The sequence below is a fragment of the Musa acuminata genome, chromosome BXJ2-9 (assembly GCF_036884655.1).
Source record: "Musa acuminata AAA Group cultivar baxijiao chromosome BXJ2-9, Cavendish_Baxijiao_AAA, whole genome shotgun sequence".
In the NCBI taxonomy this organism is placed as follows: domain Eukaryota; kingdom Viridiplantae; phylum Streptophyta; class Magnoliopsida; order Zingiberales; family Musaceae; genus Musa; species Musa acuminata.
In genome coordinates, this window is record NC_088346.1 from 9201430 (window position 1) to 9219414 (window position 17985).

General features: G+C 39.6%; 3 protein-coding genes and 1 long non-coding RNA gene across 7 annotated transcripts; 1 reads left to right on the forward strand and 3 right to left on the reverse strand.

Annotated features, from left to right (window-relative positions):
* The first annotated feature begins 986 nt into the window (after window positions 1–986).
* Window positions 987–7679, forward strand: LOC135623020 (VIN3-like protein 3). 2 transcript variants are annotated; one of them, XM_065125481.1, is made up of 4 exons: window positions 987–1214; window positions 2479–3169; window positions 5860–6167; window positions 6257–7679. In XM_065125481.1, the coding sequence occupies exons 1-4, from the start codon at window positions 1196–1198 to the stop codon at window positions 7483–7485; spliced, it is 2247 nt and encodes a 748-aa protein (XP_064981553.1). In that variant the 5' UTR covers window positions 987–1195; the 3' UTR covers window positions 7486–7679. The 2 variants fall into 2 exon arrangements, with proteins under 2 accessions (XP_064981553.1, XP_064981554.1); XM_065125482.1 differs by having other exon boundaries at window positions 988–1214; window positions 2491–3169.
* Window positions 1599–2472, reverse strand: LOC135623022 (uncharacterized). The gene is made up of 2 exons (XR_010491251.1): window positions 2182–2472; window positions 1599–2104 (listed from the first exon to the last, which is right to left on the reverse strand). It is a non-coding gene; the product is annotated as an uncharacterized LOC135623022 (long non-coding RNA).
* Window positions 7680–9818: 2139 nt separating the features above from the next.
* On the reverse strand, window positions 9819–13053 carry LOC103997874 (uncharacterized). 2 transcript variants are annotated; one of them, XR_672667.3, is made up of 3 exons: window positions 12359–13028; window positions 10022–10089; window positions 9819–9931 (listed from the first exon to the last, which is right to left on the reverse strand). XR_672667.3 is itself a non-coding variant. In XM_009419205.3 (2 exons), exon 1 carries the CDS (start codon window positions 12972–12974, stop codon window positions 12381–12383), a length of 594 nt encoding a protein of 197 aa, XP_009417480.2. In that variant the 5' UTR covers window positions 12975–13053; the 3' UTR covers window positions 9894–10089; window positions 12359–12380. The 2 variants fall into 2 exon arrangements, 1 of the variants encoding a protein (XP_009417480.2); XM_009419205.3 differs by having other exon boundaries at window positions 9894–10089; window positions 12359–13053.
* Window positions 13054–13719: 666 nt separating this feature from the next.
* Window positions 13720–16513, reverse strand: LOC135623021 (anther-specific proline-rich protein APG-like). 2 transcript variants are annotated; one of them, XM_065125485.1, is made up of 4 exons: window positions 16020–16513; window positions 15844–15941; window positions 14100–14177; window positions 13720–14024 (listed from the first exon to the last, which is right to left on the reverse strand). In XM_065125485.1, the coding sequence occupies exons 1-3, from the start codon at window positions 16315–16317 to the stop codon at window positions 14115–14117; spliced, it is 459 nt and encodes a 152-aa protein (XP_064981557.1). In that variant the 5' UTR covers window positions 16318–16513; the 3' UTR covers window positions 13720–14024; window positions 14100–14114. The 2 variants fall into 2 exon arrangements, with proteins under 2 accessions (XP_064981557.1, XP_064981556.1); XM_065125484.1 differs by having other exon boundaries at window positions 13720–14027.
* Between the last annotated feature and the right edge of the window lie 1472 nt (window positions 16514–17985).

Genomic DNA, 17985 nt, shown 5'->3' on the forward strand with positions numbered 1-17985 from the left:
TCAAATCGACACTGAGATATAAATATTTTTGTCTTCGAGATTAATTTTTCTTCATTTAATCGTGTGATTCGCATTATTTGAAAAAATATCTTTTTCTTTTTCAAATATAATGACACTCGGTATGTTAGGTCGACGATTAAAAATTGATGATATTAAATTTCATGTCGAAATAAAATTCATCTAAAGTAAATTTGTCCTACTAACTTCAACTCAAATACAAAGTATGATAATTAAGAACAAAACTATATTATTAAAACTCATCAAAGATTCTATCGGACCATTCAATAAATAATGGATCTAATGTCTTACCGATTGTTATTCCAAGTCAATAGCTGCCATGAAACAAAGCGTGGGAGCATCGACTTCCATAGCAACCACGCAAGTGGTTGTTGTCAACACAAACTTCAATTAATTTGAAGCAATTATAAAGATTTGGTCAACGCTAGAGTTCGATTCAATCTATATAGAATCCATCTCGAGCTCAATCATATACATTCCTTAATTGCATACATAATAATTTGCTATTTATTGATTGTTACAGTGAGAACCTTATTTGGAAGGATATTTCATGATCATCGAGAATTTACTTCTGATATCGATTATAATAATCGATGATAATAGTGATGATGAAATGGATGGACGATATTATATCATTATTTATACGAAAGGTAAACTTATGATAATTGATATTTTTATGAATAATATTATTTAATAAATAATAGGCAGAAAATATATGATTAGAATACTATTCCGTACGGTCAAAGACGATGTAATACTTAAATACGGAGTGCAAAGAAAACAGACAAAAGAGAGAGGGGAAAAAAAGCCCTAAAAAAGAAAATGGTAGGGTTTATTGTAAATGCTTTGCTTTGTTAGGGTTGAACATTGATCACACCGCGGCGTCCGAATCTAAAAGCAAGGAGGAGGAGGAGGAGGACAAGAGGTGAAGATGATGAGACCCGGTCAGCCACGGATTCCTTTCTTGGTATTCCCCTCTCTCTCTCTCGCTCTCTCTCTCTCTCTCTCTCTCGCTCGGTTGGGCGTCGTAACCGTAGAGGCATTAAAGAAGTCGGTCATTTTAATGGGATTATTGCTCTCCTTCGGTTTGGATCCGCGTGCGGCGGTGCAGGGGGCGGAAAAAGGGTCAGCCTTGAGGGTGGCAATGTGAAGGGGGGCAGCGCGGAGGCCGCCCGCTATGGATCCGAATTTCTCAGGTGCGCTTCTCGTCCTTTTCGTCACTGTTTGTGGCTTCTTCGTTGCGGTTTTGGCAATTGATGCCTGGGGAGATCTCGATCTGCTCGCTGAAGTGGATTCCGAGGGGGAACGCATGATTCGGGTTCGATGTGGTCCCTGGTTCGACAAAGTTGGAGCACCCAAGGGGCTCGGTGGTTTTCTTCGATCTGTAGGAGTTTGGCGTTACGAAGATCGGGTTTTTGTAGGGTTTCTCCGATTTCCTTCTCTCACCTCTTTGTGTAATCCGCTCCTTCCTTGCATTTGTGGGTGATGTGCAGCGGATGACCAAGTTTGGGGCAGTTGGCATTCTTTTCCCCCAAATTTTGGCTTAGCATATGCTGAGGAAGATGAATTTTCCTTTTGCCCCCCCCCCCCCCCCCCCCCACTCATCTCGAGCTTCCTTTTTCACGCCTCGGATTGAAATGCTGATTTCATCAGCGAATTGTGATGGCTAGGAATTCTCCTATGTCTAAGAAAAGTAAAAGTCCACTGAAACGGAACTCTTAATTATTTCAACCGGAAAATGTGGTATGATCCATAAGGAGTTCTTTTCTTGATCACATTTTGGCTTTCCTCAGCTTGAAGAATTCTGGAATTCTATGGTCGATGCTAAAGCTTAGAGGGTTGCTGGTAAAGCGTCGGTCCTGTGGGTTCAAGCTGCATCCCCATGTCGTTCTCAATCACAAACTTAGGATTTACTTGTTGAACTATCATTATCTTCGATTGCAATGAGCTAAAATTGCTTTCTTTTGCTTCAAATAGTTTGCTGATTTTACAGAGGTCATTTTTTGCTCAGAGGTTTCTTGTTCAGTGTGATACTCTGCCTCTTGTACTGTAGTTCTGGAACCTTTCTGTTTACCACAGGAAAAACCTGCACTCAAATAGTTAGCCAGGAGAATGCTATATGTTAGAAGTTACTAAATGTTAGTACTTGGGACTCCAGCTTACCTGCTACATCAGGTGTCCAAAGAACAGTAGTTTCTGAGTCGTTGGCTGGCACATAGATGAACCCTAATGTCATATCAACTTACTCTTTGTGAGGGTGAGCCTTAGCACCAGTGCCTTACTGCAGGCCATGTGTCACAGATTTGAGTTGTGGAAATAGCTCTATGAATGCAGGAGTAGGGGTGAGGTGTCATAAGTTTGACCTTCTCCAGACCCACATTAGAGGAATCTTGTACAGTGAGGCATCTTCTTCAATCATTGTATGTTTTTTAACTTTTTTTTTTAGTAATTATGATATAGTTTGCTCTTCAGGGCTCGTACTTGACCCATCTAAATGTAGTAAGTTGAGCATCGAGGAGAAGAGAGAGCTCGTCCGTGAATTGTCGAAGTGGCCAGAGAGCGCTCCTGAGAAGCTGCAGACATGGAGCCGGCGTGACATTTTAGAGATCCTTTGTGCAGAGATAGGGAAGGAGAGGAAATACACTAGCTTAACAAAACAAAAGATGATAGAATACCTTTTCAGAGTTGTTTCTGATAAAAAATCTGGAGAACATACCAAAGACAGGGACTCTGCTCAGGATCTGTGTACACACAGCCCCCAAACCCCAGCTAAGAGACAGAGAAAGAATGACCATCCTTCACGTTTGCCCATCACTACGGACAATCTGCAGTCGGGTGATGTTGAAGAAGCTTCGGACAACATTAGATACTGCAAGAATTCAGCCTGCCGGGCGACTCTTAACATAGAAGATGCGTTCTGTAAGCGGTGCTCATGTTGTATATGTCACAAATATGATGATAATAAAGACCCTAGTCTTTGGCTGTTTTGTGGCTCAGAGAACCTTTCTCAAGGTGACTCATGTGGCCTGTCTTCTCATCTTGAGTGTGTTCTTAAGCATGAAAAAGGAGGTGTCATGAAGAGTGGGCAGTGCACAAGATTGGATGGGGGCTATTACTGCATATATTGCGGAAAAGTTAATGACTTGCTAGGGTAATTTCTTGAACATAATGTTAAATTGTTTTCAATAATCCCCTTAGTATATGTTCATCCATTTTTATTTAACTGCTCATTACTGCTTTCAGTCATCAAACTTTTAGTCTATATCTGATCCATTTATCTTTAGCACCTAATCTACTTTATCTTGTGCAATAACCTAATTAATTGTCTTGTCTTACCAATCCTGAATTACTTCAGGCTAAAAGAATTGTGATGGTTCAACATCATTAGGTGTTTAGTCTGCTAGTGTTAGGAGCAGATAATTTTTTTGATGAGTTTGATGAGCTCAATTTTGTTTTTTTTTCTTTAAATGTGATAAGCAATTAGACTTCAATGACACAATCTAATAGCGAAATTTCTCTGTCGGTGTTTGTTTAGTAGGCCAAAGAGTAGTCATATCTATGTTTCTTAAGATTCATAACTCGGCTAATGTTGAATGCTTCAATAAAAGGATAAACTGGCTCTTGAGATTAACATGAACATAAGATGAATGGAACTAGCAGATATAGCATTTAAAGTTAGAATGCTTTATTTGAATGACTTGGAAGAAACAAGTGCTGATGGAAAGTTGCAGTGGAGGACTTTATTATAGAAACCTAAGTGCTGATTTATGGCTTTTGGAATGCTTGTGATGGTAGCGGTTGATGTCTCATGGCCTTTAGAATAATGGGAATGATTGGGTGCGGATAGAAACAACAGTAATAGAATAAGAGAGGGATTGTTACTGCATTTTGCAACAAGAAAAGAAAATTCTTCATCAAGCAAAACGGTCAATACCTGTAATTCAGTATCACTTTTTATAGCCACTTCATTTCAACTTAAAAGAATAATGAAACCCGTTTGCCCTTGTATATTACTTGTATGGATTCAATAATATGCAACCTTCCTTATTTAGTGAAAGTTTGTTTACATGTTTGCTTTTATCTTGTTTAGACATATGTTTCTTATCGTTAAAGTATGCATAATTTTTACACGGAAGCTAAGAAGTAATCTATATCAGAATATGAGAGAAATGCAAAACCAGTTCTTTTTTATTTAATTAAGAATTCCATGGAGAACAATGATAAATTACGAGAAACTGACTGAGAAACTGCTGTTGTGATATAACGGCAGGTGCAGGGAGGCCGCGGTTATGATATTACAGCAAGAGGTAGTAGGTGCTGGTATGAGAAAACCTCAGTAGGTGAAAAAAAAAAAAAATCCAGATTCTAACTGAATTTAATCATATGCAAATGTCAAACAGTGGTTATTTGTCAATACATTGAATTAAAAATGAGAGAATAAGTGGAGAACAGAGACCATAGTTTTTTTTCATTTTTCCTACTGAACAAAACTCTATCGACTCACAAACTTTATGGCTACCAATTTGACTTCAATTAAATTTCAAACTTAAGTATCATCATAAATAGGTAGTAATGTATATAAAAACATATAGAACATGTTGCCTGAATGCAGCATGACTTAACTTGACCTTTTTTATACACATCCTACATCAGTTAATCTTGTCAATTGTATTAATTGTTGGTTGTTATACCAAATTTTATAGCTCCATACTACTAGCAAGACACTCCGCATTGAGTTTGTTAGATAGCTTAAAATACCATAATAGGAGCTAAGACAACATATGAGGTCCATGGTGCATCGTTCTTGCATCATTCTTTGTGTGCTAGGAGATAAGAGCTTCAGAAGTGAGCTTAAGATGGCTTGTCTTTGTATTTCTATTCATAAGCACAGAGGGTTTGGAAGTGTGGATCATGAATGTAGAGACTTAACCTCTTTGCCTGTGGGAGGGCTTAGAACAGTAGAGTAACATCAAGGTATAATTATTGATTGAAAAGATAATTTGGTGAAGAAAAGATATGTAAGATATGGATGTATATTCTCATCAGGTGGAGAAAGACACGATTGCCATTATGGCAAAATGGACAGGAAAATGACGGCAAAAAATGATTATGAAAAAGGGTTCTGGAAGACCATGAGCTGATGTGTTTCTTTTAATAGAATCTCTTTTCTCCAATTTCAATTAGCTGGTACAGTGTTAACCATTGCACTTAGAAAGATAAAACAGATGGTAATTGGTAATTTAAATGGTTCCATTATCTCCATTTCTCTTTGGATCCTGAGTAGATTTTTTATGAAAGTTTATGTAACTGCTAAATGTCTCTTTCGTAAGGAAAATTATGCAAACTTAATGTTACTCTGAGAACAGCCAGGGGACCGATATGTTCTCTCTCCTGAAATTACTTGAACAGGGCAATTTGTCCTTGAGTCCAACCTGCCTGACTTTTTTCCTGCAAGGACAGAAACAGGTATGCATTTGTCATGAAATTCATGGATGACTATAACATCTGTTTTAGTGAATTTTCTGTACCCCTCAAATGCTTATTCTTGTCCATATTATTGTACATATCAATTATTTGGTCCTGAGAGATTCTCATTGATCCTTCCTACTGGATTTCCCTTTAGGTTTTAGGTTGGCTTGTTACGTTCTAGGTGTTACACATTAGATTTTGGCATGAACAGTTATTTTGAAGTAAATCAGTTCTAGATTGTCTAGAGCTGTTCTCACTTCACAACTGAAACATATTGTGGAAGAGAAATTCCTTTGGTGGTCACACATCAAACCGCAGTTGCTTCCACAAGGGATTCACTTATACCTTTTTTTTTACTTTTTGTTTCTGCAGGTGTTGGAAAAAGCAGCTCATGATTGCAAAGGATGCACGACGAGTCGATGTATTGTGTTATCGGATTTCTCTTAGTCATAAACTTCTCAACTTAACAGAGAAGTATGCAAGTTTGCATGAAATAGTTGAGACAGCACAGAAGAAACTGGAGGCTGAGGTTGGATCTATCGATGATTTACCAAACATGGCACGAGGAATCGTCAACCGACTTTCTGTTGGTGCTGAAGTCCAGAAACTGTGTGCCTGTGCAGTAGATTTACTAGATACAATGCGCTTAGGTGGTTTATCAGCCACTGCTCAAGTTCAGCGTAAGCTCGTCTAAGCTCCAAGTTTCTTAAAATTTCTGTTACCTTTTTGATGCATTCATCATTCCTTCATGAATTTTTGTCACCTGCAGAAACTGGTTCAGTATCCTCCAGCTTTATCAAATTTGAACAGATATCGCAAACATCTCTTACTGTGGTTTTGGATTCGGAGAATAATTCGTCATTAGGTCAAGAGGTAGCTGGCTTTACCGTGTGGCACCGAAAGGCTGACACCCCAGAATACCCCAAGAAAGCCTCATTTTCTCTATTAAATCCAAAGAGAAGGTTTCTAGTAACAGAACTAGCTCCAGCTACAGAATATATGTTCAAGGTGGTTGCCTTCGGCGATACAGGGGACCTTGATACATGTGAAGTTGGAACAAAAACCAAAGGCATCTCACTGGACAACTCTATGGGCTTGGCACCGCAGACAGCTGTATTAGAACCACATTGTCAAAGCCCTAAAACAAACAGTAGTGGCTTGTCTAATCCCTCAGAGGGTGACGAATCTAATACTAACAGTACCGCTTGTGCTGACTTGAACAAGTTGCCAGAAATAGAATTTGATGAATGTGAGAAGCCTGAGATCCTTGAGACAGAAAAATCAACGGATCATGCCCAGAAAGATGCTGGCCACCAAAAGAGTGAATGCAAGGGCAGTACAAGCAGAGCAGAAGTTCCTGAACGAGATGAATCACCTGGGCGCTCTGATTCTGTATTAGATGAGGAACCAAACTCAACGATTCGGACAGATTCCACTAACTCTATGGAGAATAACCAAACATCTGACATCCCAAGATCAGAGAATGAATCTAATGCTCCTGTTGTCAACGAGATGGTGATTGTACCATTTGTGCAATCCAACTCCACCCTTCCTGCCACTCCTTGCAGGGTGGAAGCTGGAACAGAAGGTTCTGAGAGGTGCAGCAAAGGAAAACCTAGTGTCAATAAATTTGAAGATGGCTTGATGAAGCCAGGCATGGAACCAGGGAGTTCATCAAAGAAAAGATGTGGTGGGAATCTTGAGGGTGTAAATGTCAAAGATGGATCACTGGAAGGAGCATACGAGTATTGCGTGAAGGTGATCAGATGGCTGGAATGTGAGAGGCACATCGAAACCAACTTCAGGGTGAAGTTCTTGACATGGTTCAGCTTACGGGCAACCCCGCAGGAGAGAAGGATCGTTAATGTTTATGTCGATACTCTAATAGATGATCCTGTGAGCCTTGCGGGGCAGTTGGTGGATACCTTCTCAGAAACCGTCTGCAGCAAGAGACCACCCCGAGTGCCGACTGGCTTCTGTGCTAAGCTCTGGCATTGAGACTCGGGGAGCCATTCTTCTCGGTATTCTACGAGACAATTATTTACATGCAGATTTGTGGCATTAATTCTTCATCAATTATGTGTTCATGGATCAGCAAATTTCAGGTCAATTCCTATTGTTGCTCATTGACAATCACACTTTTATATGTAGTTGAAAACTAGTTTTCATTAACAGAACTACTTGGTTCTTAATGCTCTTTTAGTCATGTGGCACTCCTCTTCATCTTTACACTAGTTTAAAGGTTCCCTATGCTGATACAAGCACTTTTTTCAAGTGAAAAGATCATTATGTTGTACTTTACAATTTCTCTGGGTAAGTTATATTTTTTTACTAATAAATAGACAAAGGGTATCGTTTTTTGGGATGATTACTTTGATTGAGATCTCTTGGGTGTATCTTTTTTGCATGGTTAAGCATAACTGGGAAGCCTCCTTGATTCCTATTTCTTTTTTGTTTTGGATTTGATCTTCTCGTTTAACTTTGTTTTCCTGCATACCTCAGCTGGATCTTCATTGAGCTGCCTTAAAAGTTTTCACTTGAATCGAGTATTGTGTTCTTATATTTGAATTGCCATATACTAACAACATTAATTGAAATCTTTACGTACGCGATTTAGATTATTAGTTTGGTTACACTGATTGACATAACAATCTTAAGGTGATTTGACTGTTGTGCAAATCATCCCGCTAACAATGCAGATGTAGTCCATCCCATTGCCCCCTCGGTCTATGGTCGCTACACCACCATCAACAGCCGGATGAATCCGCGCCCTCTAACGACATGCCTTGAGCCTACCAGGTGCTCGTCCGAATGCCCCGACGTGATCCGTCGATTGGGTCCTCACACGCCGCCCGACCTCACAACAGCGGCGATCGGGGGCGTACGCGGGTGCCTCTCTGCTCTCTCAGCCCCATGGCCAGTTTGGGTTCGATCTCGATGCGCTCGTCAAAGGATAGAGCTTTGCTTCCGAGATGTTTGATAAGAGTTCTGAAAGAAAAAGGCTCTCTCAGCCCCATGGCCAGTTTGGGTTCGATCTCGATGCGCTCGTCAAAGGATAGAGCTTTGCTTCCGAGATGTTTGATAAGAGTTCTGAACGAAAAAGGCTAGGCGGCAATCGTATGCCGGAAGAAGAACGATGATGTTTGTTGAACGAGCACCGTGCTCGATTGTTGTGACATCTAAATCATCGTCGTCCATAGCAAAAAGACGAATTGGAAGACGGAAACCATCAAAGAAAAAAGAACACTATCGGCATCAAAAGAAGCATACGAATCAGAAGTATGGGCCACAACTTGTTCAGGAAGCGCACCTGATCCTGAGATCGCAGTAAATCCAGGTGGAAAGTTCTTCCGGCAGGAGCGAACGTGGTGGTGCTCGCTCGATCGATGGAGGCGAGGAAGGGAGATGAGCAGGCATGGGCCAATCGCAGCGGTATCGGCCACGATCAAAGCGTGGATCTAACAGGTGGTGATGGGTCAAGCAAGGTGCAGTCATCCTGCCATCTTTGAACAAATTATTAGCATAGGAGTATGCAGGGCCCTTAAAAAGGACCAAAGAGAAGAGTGGTACAGCTTTCAAAGGCCTATAGGAACAAGCATTACCCCCACAAAAACGACGTGTTAAGCTGACCCGCTACAGAAAGTTACCCCAGTGACAGAGTTCTCGGAGTCCTCCAACTCGGTTCTCATGTGAGTGAACAGAGAGGTGGATGTCATGCATACACCCTCCAAAGGTCTGACAGATGAACAAAAACTTGTATGTTAATCTGTATTCTGAGTGGTATTGAGAAACATTAACATTTCCTAAGAACTGCGCACGCTACTTTTTTAACATTTTGCTTCTTTGTACGTTCCATGTGTTCCTATCAAAATATAAGACTGGTTTTTTTCACACAAGCCCTAATCAAATGACCATTGCATCTGATGAAACGCATCTCCCAAGTTCAACTTGGTGTGTCTAAAAGCCATGAAGCATGAGTCAGTTGGGTATTGACGAGCTGTGATATCTATACATGGGTCAGTTTGAAAATGATGTGCAGCATATCAGATATACCATTTCATATTAACCATTAGGTTAACAAAAAAAAATTCCAGAAACATGCCTTGAAATAGGCAAGAACATTAACAAAGACCTATCTTCAGCTGAAGAAATCCCAGATGTTTCCACTGCACCTGTTGATTAATAAGAAAAAGACATTGAGTGGGTATCAGCTCCTTACCACTAGGGCCAGGGTTTCTGCACAACACATACTGGAAAGACAAAGTAGAACGTTAGCATTTGAAATTAAGGGCAAAGCCATATCCAACAATTTCTTGGGGCTCACCAAGATATTTGTAGCAACTGGCATCATAACCAATAGTTTCAATAAAGTTGAGAGCGTATCAGCAGTCCTGGGAGGCCGGCAGTGCACAGAAGAAATGAAGCAGTACTCTTAATCTAGTATCTGATTAATGTTTCAACAAGCAATGTCTAAGGCGAGCGGTAAATGTTATACATGATGGGTAGAAGAGAATCTCATACTATGATGACTAACCACAGCCCTGGACTGGATTCGGGAAGTGAAGACTTGCAGCTTATCACAACTTGCTTGGTTTCAGAACCCTGGGATAATAGAAATCTAAGATCAATAAAATTATGAACAATTTCCCTTTAGGTAGCAAGGAAAACATGTTAAAAGTAAGGTGCAATAAGTTTGACTTGAGCTTTGAGCATTTGATTAATGAAGCAAAACTAAGTACTTTGATGATAAAGTTCCCCTAGTTACATCCTTTTATTCATTAATAGAACACTACGAACAATGGTAAAAGAAGGGTAAGAAACAAGTAGCTGTACTGAAAAGTGATTAACATGCTTATGTGGAGGACAGAATGCTAATACAATAAAAAATTTCATTCCATTGTTGTGGAAATGATATCTCAGGCAAACCTTGCATTTCCACTATGCCTGAACAAGCTCACATAGCAATCAAGGACATAAATGATGAAATGAACACAGTGGAAGCAACACTAATACACTTTTGTCATATGTCATAAATTGCATGTAATACTAATTTATATCACCTAATATTTTTTTTATTACAGAAGTGTACACTCATACACTTTTGACCTTCCCAAAACCTTGGCAGCAAGCTTGGTGCATTGGACCCTCATTCTTATTTTCTTACTACCTGGTCTGAACTCTTATTCTAAGTTATATTTCTTTTTTTTATATTTTAATGTTGATAATGGAAGCAAAACCTGTCTCAAAACTACTGATACAGGAAAAAATATTGATGACTATCTAACCATGAAAGACATGTAAAACTCCACTCTGGCCATAGCCTAAATCAGAACTAAAATTTCAAATTCAAATCTAAATTAGTCTATAAAATACTACTGGAGATTCTTATTGGTAGTGGTGACTTTTTTTTTTGTTGGTCAAATGCATAATCTCACAATCATATATGTTCCTTCGATGAGATGAAAAAATATTCGGTCATTTACCAACCACCAACTAAAGATCAGTAGTTTTAAGCAACATTTTTCTGCTAAAACTATTCTCAGATATCGCGTGGAATGACAAGTTAACTAAGCACAAACTTCTATCCTTAAAAAACTGTCACTTAACATCAACTAGGACTTCTATTGACCTTAAGATATACTTAATGTCAAGATTCATTTTCTAAAAATGACCTGCCAACAGTTGAAGAATTATACTGGGCCATTAAATCCAACAAATGGCAAAATTTCTGCCCTGTATCATATTGCCATGGTTAAGGTTGTCGAGGATAGAAAGAAAGATAAAGCTTATACAAGTTCAAAAGACAAGCAAAAAAAACGAAAATCAATACTTTTCATTATAAGCATAACACAACACAACTCCTCTGTAAAAGTGAGGAAAGAACACAGACGCTAGTTTAATGATTCAGTGAAGGTAGGCCATGCTTAAAGGTTGTGACAGAAGGAACAGCAGATGCCTTATATTAATCCAAAGATAAGGAACAAGGGGAGAACATAAATGTACCAGCATTTATGTGTACTGGTGAGAACAAAAAGTTGTAGGCTCGAAGAGTACCGATCATTGTGTACTGGTGAACTACTCTTTTCCATTTGCACCTGTTACTGTATAAGATGGTCCAATTGAACACCCCATGCCTCACATAACATTTTAGTTTTGCAATTAGTCTTCCCCATATGGTAGATGTTCCATGACAGTCTGCATCACATGGAAACCAAATTCCTCTCTCAAGGATGTTTGAAGCAGACAATAATTTACATATGGTGTTGTCCAAAGCATTACTAAGATACTTTCTCACTAGAACATTCTCAAATTTGCTTGTAATATGTTGTGAACTCAATCAATTTAATTATTCTTTATCTCTAAGGAACTCAAAAGCGAGTGCTGATCCCTGAGTTGGAGTTACTAACTTCCATTTCCTATTGTCAGAATCTTGTCTAGAAATATTGGGAAGTATGTAACTGGGTTTCAAAGTACGTGTCACACAATACCAGCAATATTGCCAATCACATGCTATGTGATTAATATGCATAAACCCAATTGGCATTCGCAATGCGCAATAGTGGATGGAACAAGACAATCCAACCAAGTGTGAAGTTTTGGGAAACTGTATAGTGGTGGCATTTCTTGAACAAGTGAAACTTGAATGTAAAAGCACATCAAGCCTTATTTCTAATCCAAATCCAACTTGGAGAATACCTTTCATGTCTTGAGTCAATTCACATAATTGCTTTTTAAGAAAGAATAAGTTATACAATTTCAATGGTTCTACGGCAAACACTAGTTACATAGCAAGAAAAAAAATGATTCAATGTAATAAAAACAAAGCTAAAAGTTCTATGTAAAAGCTAGGGCATGAACAAAAAACCCTAACCTTTCAGGCTGTAATCAAGATTCTAGCGGTTCCGCTCCGGAGGCAAAGGCCGATTAAACCCTCCCCTCCTATTCATGTACTGCCGAGGCTGCCGCTTCGTAACCACCCTCACCCCGCTCATGTCATTTCCCTCCACCGGCTTCCCTTTGGTGGAATCGAACCCTATCGGAATCCCCAGCATCTTCATCATCTCCAGCTCGTCCGGGTCCGCGTCCGTGGGCGCCGGCACCTCCCCGCCCCTAGGAGCGTCACCGGCCTGCTTCTTCTGCTCCTTGGCGCCGCTATCCGCGATCTCCGAGGCGGAGGAGCGGCGGCGGTCGCGATCGTCGTCGCTGCCTTCCCGGCGTCGCTTGCGGCGGACGGAGTCAGGGGAGGGGGAGCGCCGGTGGTGGCCGTGGCGGCGGCGGTGGCGCTCAGCCGACAGGGAACGGGACCTCGACGGGGACCTGGAACGCGACCGCTTCCGGTGGTCTCGATCTCTGTTCCGATCCCTGTCTCTCTCTCGATCTCGATCTCGATCTCGGTCTCGGTCGCGACCGCGGTCCCGATCCCTCTCGCGGTCTCGCTCTCTCTCGCGGTCTCGAAGCTTCTCCTTTTCTCTCCGCCTCTCCGACATCCTTCTCACGCGAGCCCGAAGCTTCTTGAGCTGTGGAGAGGCATAAAAACTGCTTCATTCATCGCATCGACGGTGCGCCAAAACCTAAAACCACCGGCCCGAAAGAACCGGAAACGGGTCGGATGCGGGTCTGATGCGAGAAAAACCATATCCGCATCAATCATAATAATCAAAAACAAAAAAGTCAATCAACTAATTCTAAGGAATATTTTCAAAGTAAATATTTTTTTTGAAAAAATAATATTATTTATATAGATAAACTCAGTTCTTTCATATAGATTTGCAAATGATCAGAAACCCAACATAAAGACTCTTAGATCCAACCAATCCCTTCACTCTTTCTTAGCATACTATAAAAGAGATACTTTTAATTCATGCACAACACATTCAATCCCTTCTTCAATATTTTGAAGCCATCAAAAAATTCAATTCTTGAATCACCATCTATCAAATTATTACAATCATTATAACTTAAAATTCATCCACATCATGCTTTGCTTTTCTTATAGAAGAATGTCATCAGTAAAATACTTGTAAAAAAGCTGAATCTTCATGTTGAAAATCAACAATAAGTTCATTTTGTCGCCAGTGCAACCATGATTGATAGCCCAAGTAACTTGTTATTCATCTTAAATGGACGGAGATCAATTACTCTTTGAATCAGCCATTCATTTCGAAGTAATAATTAAGAGCTATCTTGAAAAAAAAAAAAACATAGAAAAAACTATTATTGTCATACAAGGAGGAAACAAAACCATTTTGATTGCTTTTGGACAGATGATTTCATAAAATGTTCAAAGACAACTGATTTCAAGAAGTAATCCGAGAATGCTAACATAGGAAAAACATTTGAAAGGAAATCATTGATCACAGATTCCTGCCTCGTCGATTGAACTAACTGCGATCAGCCGCATGATGACACAAGAGCTGACATAGGATCATTTGGTCTGTAATACGTCGAGACCGCTTTAGATCATTGATATACAAAGCATAAACAGCATTTCATCAGACATGTTTTTAACTTCAGGACCCACGTGCCAATGCTGAAGTCTACTGCATGACAAGAACATGATAGCAGAGTCAGAAATAAGCATATGGACATAAGAAACGGAGATGATGTTTTACCTCTTTAAAAACTTTTTAGACAGCTTGTACTTTGCTGGAAAGCTCTTTTGGTTTACTAAGTTTACCACTTTCCTTTTCCTGCAATGAAAAATATTTAGAAATTCAATTCACATTCTCAAGCCATCAAGCAGTACAGATTCCTATAAAACTTGCTTTTATTCCAAGAATTAGGCAAATTTAATAGAAGACCAATGCATGGATTAAACAAGAGAAGTCTTACAAGTACAATAAAACCCAAAATAAACAGTTGAGAATCAGACATTAGCACCCACTTATCCTCAAAGACCATGAAAACTTGGTAAAAGGAAAAGTTGAACATCATTTGCTGCCAGAGCACTCTCATCTAGAGACCTCAAAATTCTCATGCTTATCAGGCTGCACAGTATTAGGAGCCGGGAAACATGTCCGAATCGCAAACACAAAGCACGAGAAATCATGAAAAGCCAATATGAGGAGATAACTATCTAGATCAGTTTATAGTTGATGGAGCAGAATGAATTATGCAAATGCAGACACCTTGGTTGATTCAGAGACCAGATAATAGATCTAGATGGGAAATCAAGAACTTAGGCTAAAAGAACGTCATATGGGGCTTAGACTCACTGGGTTTAGCATATGGAAACATGCTACATTTGTCATATAAAAGCATGAAATTCCAACATTTCCATATTACTTTTAAATGACATTTCAAGCATCAAAATAGACAATTAATAATTTTTTGAGATGTTCTTGAAAACCTTTGCTAAAGCATTCAAATTCAATTAAAAGTTTCTTCCTCCAATACAGACTATTATGTCATGCTAAATACCTTATGTAAATCGTACAATTTTACATAAATGACAAGAAAAATCAAACTCCCCTAGTTAAACTAATAATAAACAAATCACACAGACATGTCCTTGCATTTGTCCAACTTTCACACATATAAATTCGTAAGTCAAGATGTTTATACACTCTGATCCTGCTTCATATATCTTGACATATCTCCAGGCAAAACACATCAACAATACAAAGAGGACACACAGTATCGCTCGTATATATTCGCGTATATATGTAATTGCATAAGATGTTTTCTCATCAGCATAGATCAGCTCATTAGCCACCAGGAGTTAATAAACCCCCTTCCTCGGCAGCCACAGCCCTCCGAAAATTAACTCGATTGTTGTTCTTCTTCCAAGCAATCGACCTTCTTTTTTAGTATCAAAATTTAACTATTTGATTCAGGTCATTCTCAATCCTATGATATCTTTTTTACACAGTGTCATGATAAATCAAAAGATAGCTGTAAGTGGTTGAAGGTACCTCAAATGCTCATAGTCAAGACATTTGAACACATGGTCCGGTAGAGAAAACTGAGAAAAAACATCTCTTTGTAAAAATTCGAAAGTGAAGATAGATCAAGCAAAGTGCTCTAGGAAACAATTCCAAGTGAAAAAACAAAGTCACTCAAAAAAATAGCAAATCATACAGAGTGACGAAGATTCAGTAGTTCAACCACATATTCCAAGTCCAGAGTGACCCTCAAGCTATCACCAATGCTAAAAGATCAAGCAAATTCCAGGTGATATAATCGAAATCATTGAATAGCATAACTAATCATAAATCAGCATATCGAAGAAAGAAAAAAGCAATGACGAAAACTCGGTAGTTCAATTCCATATTCCAAATCCAGAGTAACCTTCAAGCCATCGCCGACCAAAAGAACATTACGAAACTTCACGACCAAAGCGAAAAGAACAGTAACCTTTTCACTGCTCTCGTAGTAATCATTCAACGCCCACTGGTACCTGGACTGGTTCAATCCAAACCAATCCGCCAAGTACTCGTCCAAGCTCGAATGCGCTGTTAGCCAAAACCAAAAATATGAGAAAAGAAAAGATCCTACAGTACCCCCAAATTTCAAGAATTTGAATAAGATACCATTTTGGACTTTGACAATGGCGTCCCAGAAGAAGCCGAATACGGATCCAGAAGACTTGGCGGCAGGCTTCTCGAACTGCCGGGGTGGTACCTGAACCGGCGGCGGCGGCGGAGGAGGAGAAGCCTTCGCCGGCAAAGGATCCTCCTTTTCAGGGGTGCTGGCACTAAGGCTCGGCGTAGGGCTCGCAATGGGGGATCTTGGGCCCTCGGATGGCGTCGGGTTCGGAGGCGGGGTGATGAAGACGGTGTAGCTCCCGGCCTTCCCAATCACCGGCGGCGGTGTCCTCTCTGCGGCCATGACTGCGGACGATGACCAGCAAGTAGAGATCGAAGGCACGGGAGAAGCGAGGGTTTACAGTTTGGGCTCAGTAGAGTGGGGAGGAGAGGGTGTGAGAAGTGGCTCGTGTGAAAGCTAGGCTGCGAGATTCGCCATTAGAGAAGGAAGAAAGTGGTGGGAGCTTTTTGCCGACGCTGAGTCTCTCTCTCCCTCTCTAAAAGCGCAAGCGGCAGAATTCGTGCCTTTTTATCCAACATTATTATTTGTTCTCGTAATCCATCGGTCTTTTTCGGCTAAATAACGAAAATGCCACTGAGTGCGGGGCTGTGTGGTAAATTCGGGGTTTTCACACCGAGGGATATTGATTCGGATCGCCTGCCTCATTCCAGCCATGGGACACCTTCCCTCATCGCTAAGGTTCCTCGCATCAACCCCCCGGGACCGTGGAGCCCACCGCTCTTTGGCGACGGAACAACTCGTGCACCCTGGCTGAACAAGACAGGAAGATGAAGATCCGACCTGGCGTTTAGGAGAATGCATTGGGATACAGCTACGGAGTAACTCACGAATAGGACACGAAGGAGGCGTTATGCCTTGTCGATAACTTAAACTTGAGACAAGAAGATGCACAGATCATATATATATATAACATGACATGGACGTGCAAAGAGACAGAGTTCAACAACGAGGCCCTGTTCCCCAAGAATCACTGATCTAAAGCACGATGTTTTATGCATTGGCTCTCTCTCTGAGGCACGGCATGCGTGCTATTCCCTTTCACTTGGATAAAACTAGTGTGGGTAGATCTGACGAGCGATGACTACTGTTTGCAGACAGCAAGAGGCCGCCTCGGTTTGTTTTGGGTCCACCGGAGGAGCGGTGGTGGTGGGCGGCACACAACCCGACGACGACTAAGACGGAGGGGGCGCCCACAGCCACGTGACGAAGCCATAGTCACGTGTCAGGCGCTAACAGAGGGACTAATTATATATTATCTCCGTCCTATTAATATTATTATAATAAAATAAATAATTTTAGTATTGACAAAAAAAAACACATGATACCACATATTTAATCAACATAAAAGTAATAAGTAAAAAATATAATTTTAATATTTTTTTATTTATTTTTTTTTTTATCGATTAAATCGTTTGAAATGGAATGAATATTAAAATTAACTTTTTATCTATCATTTTCATATTGATCTAACAGTTGTGTTACGTATTATATTTTTTAATATTATAATAAATATAATTATTTATTTTATTTTTAAAAGCATAGAGATCCTAATGTACATTTTTTATTTATAGAGATTGCGATGCTGAATCTAAATATAAAAAGTAATATATAATTAGCTCCTTATGTAACAACTATATTCATTCATAGATTTTAAAATTTATTTAATATAATCTTAAACCAAAATTCCTATAACAACTCAATTCACAAGCATTTACTATCATCGACATCATCTACTACTAAAGATGTTATGATAAATAGATTTAAATATATTTTTTTATAATTATATGGATGTCAATATAATTTCTTAACATATTAAAATCGTAAAACTAAAGTTAACTCACTACAGGGTAATATATAATTAGCATAACTTAAGGCAACTCTATTCACTTCCTAATTTTAATTTTTATTTAATATAATTTTAAATAAAAAATCCTGTAACACTCAGTTCAC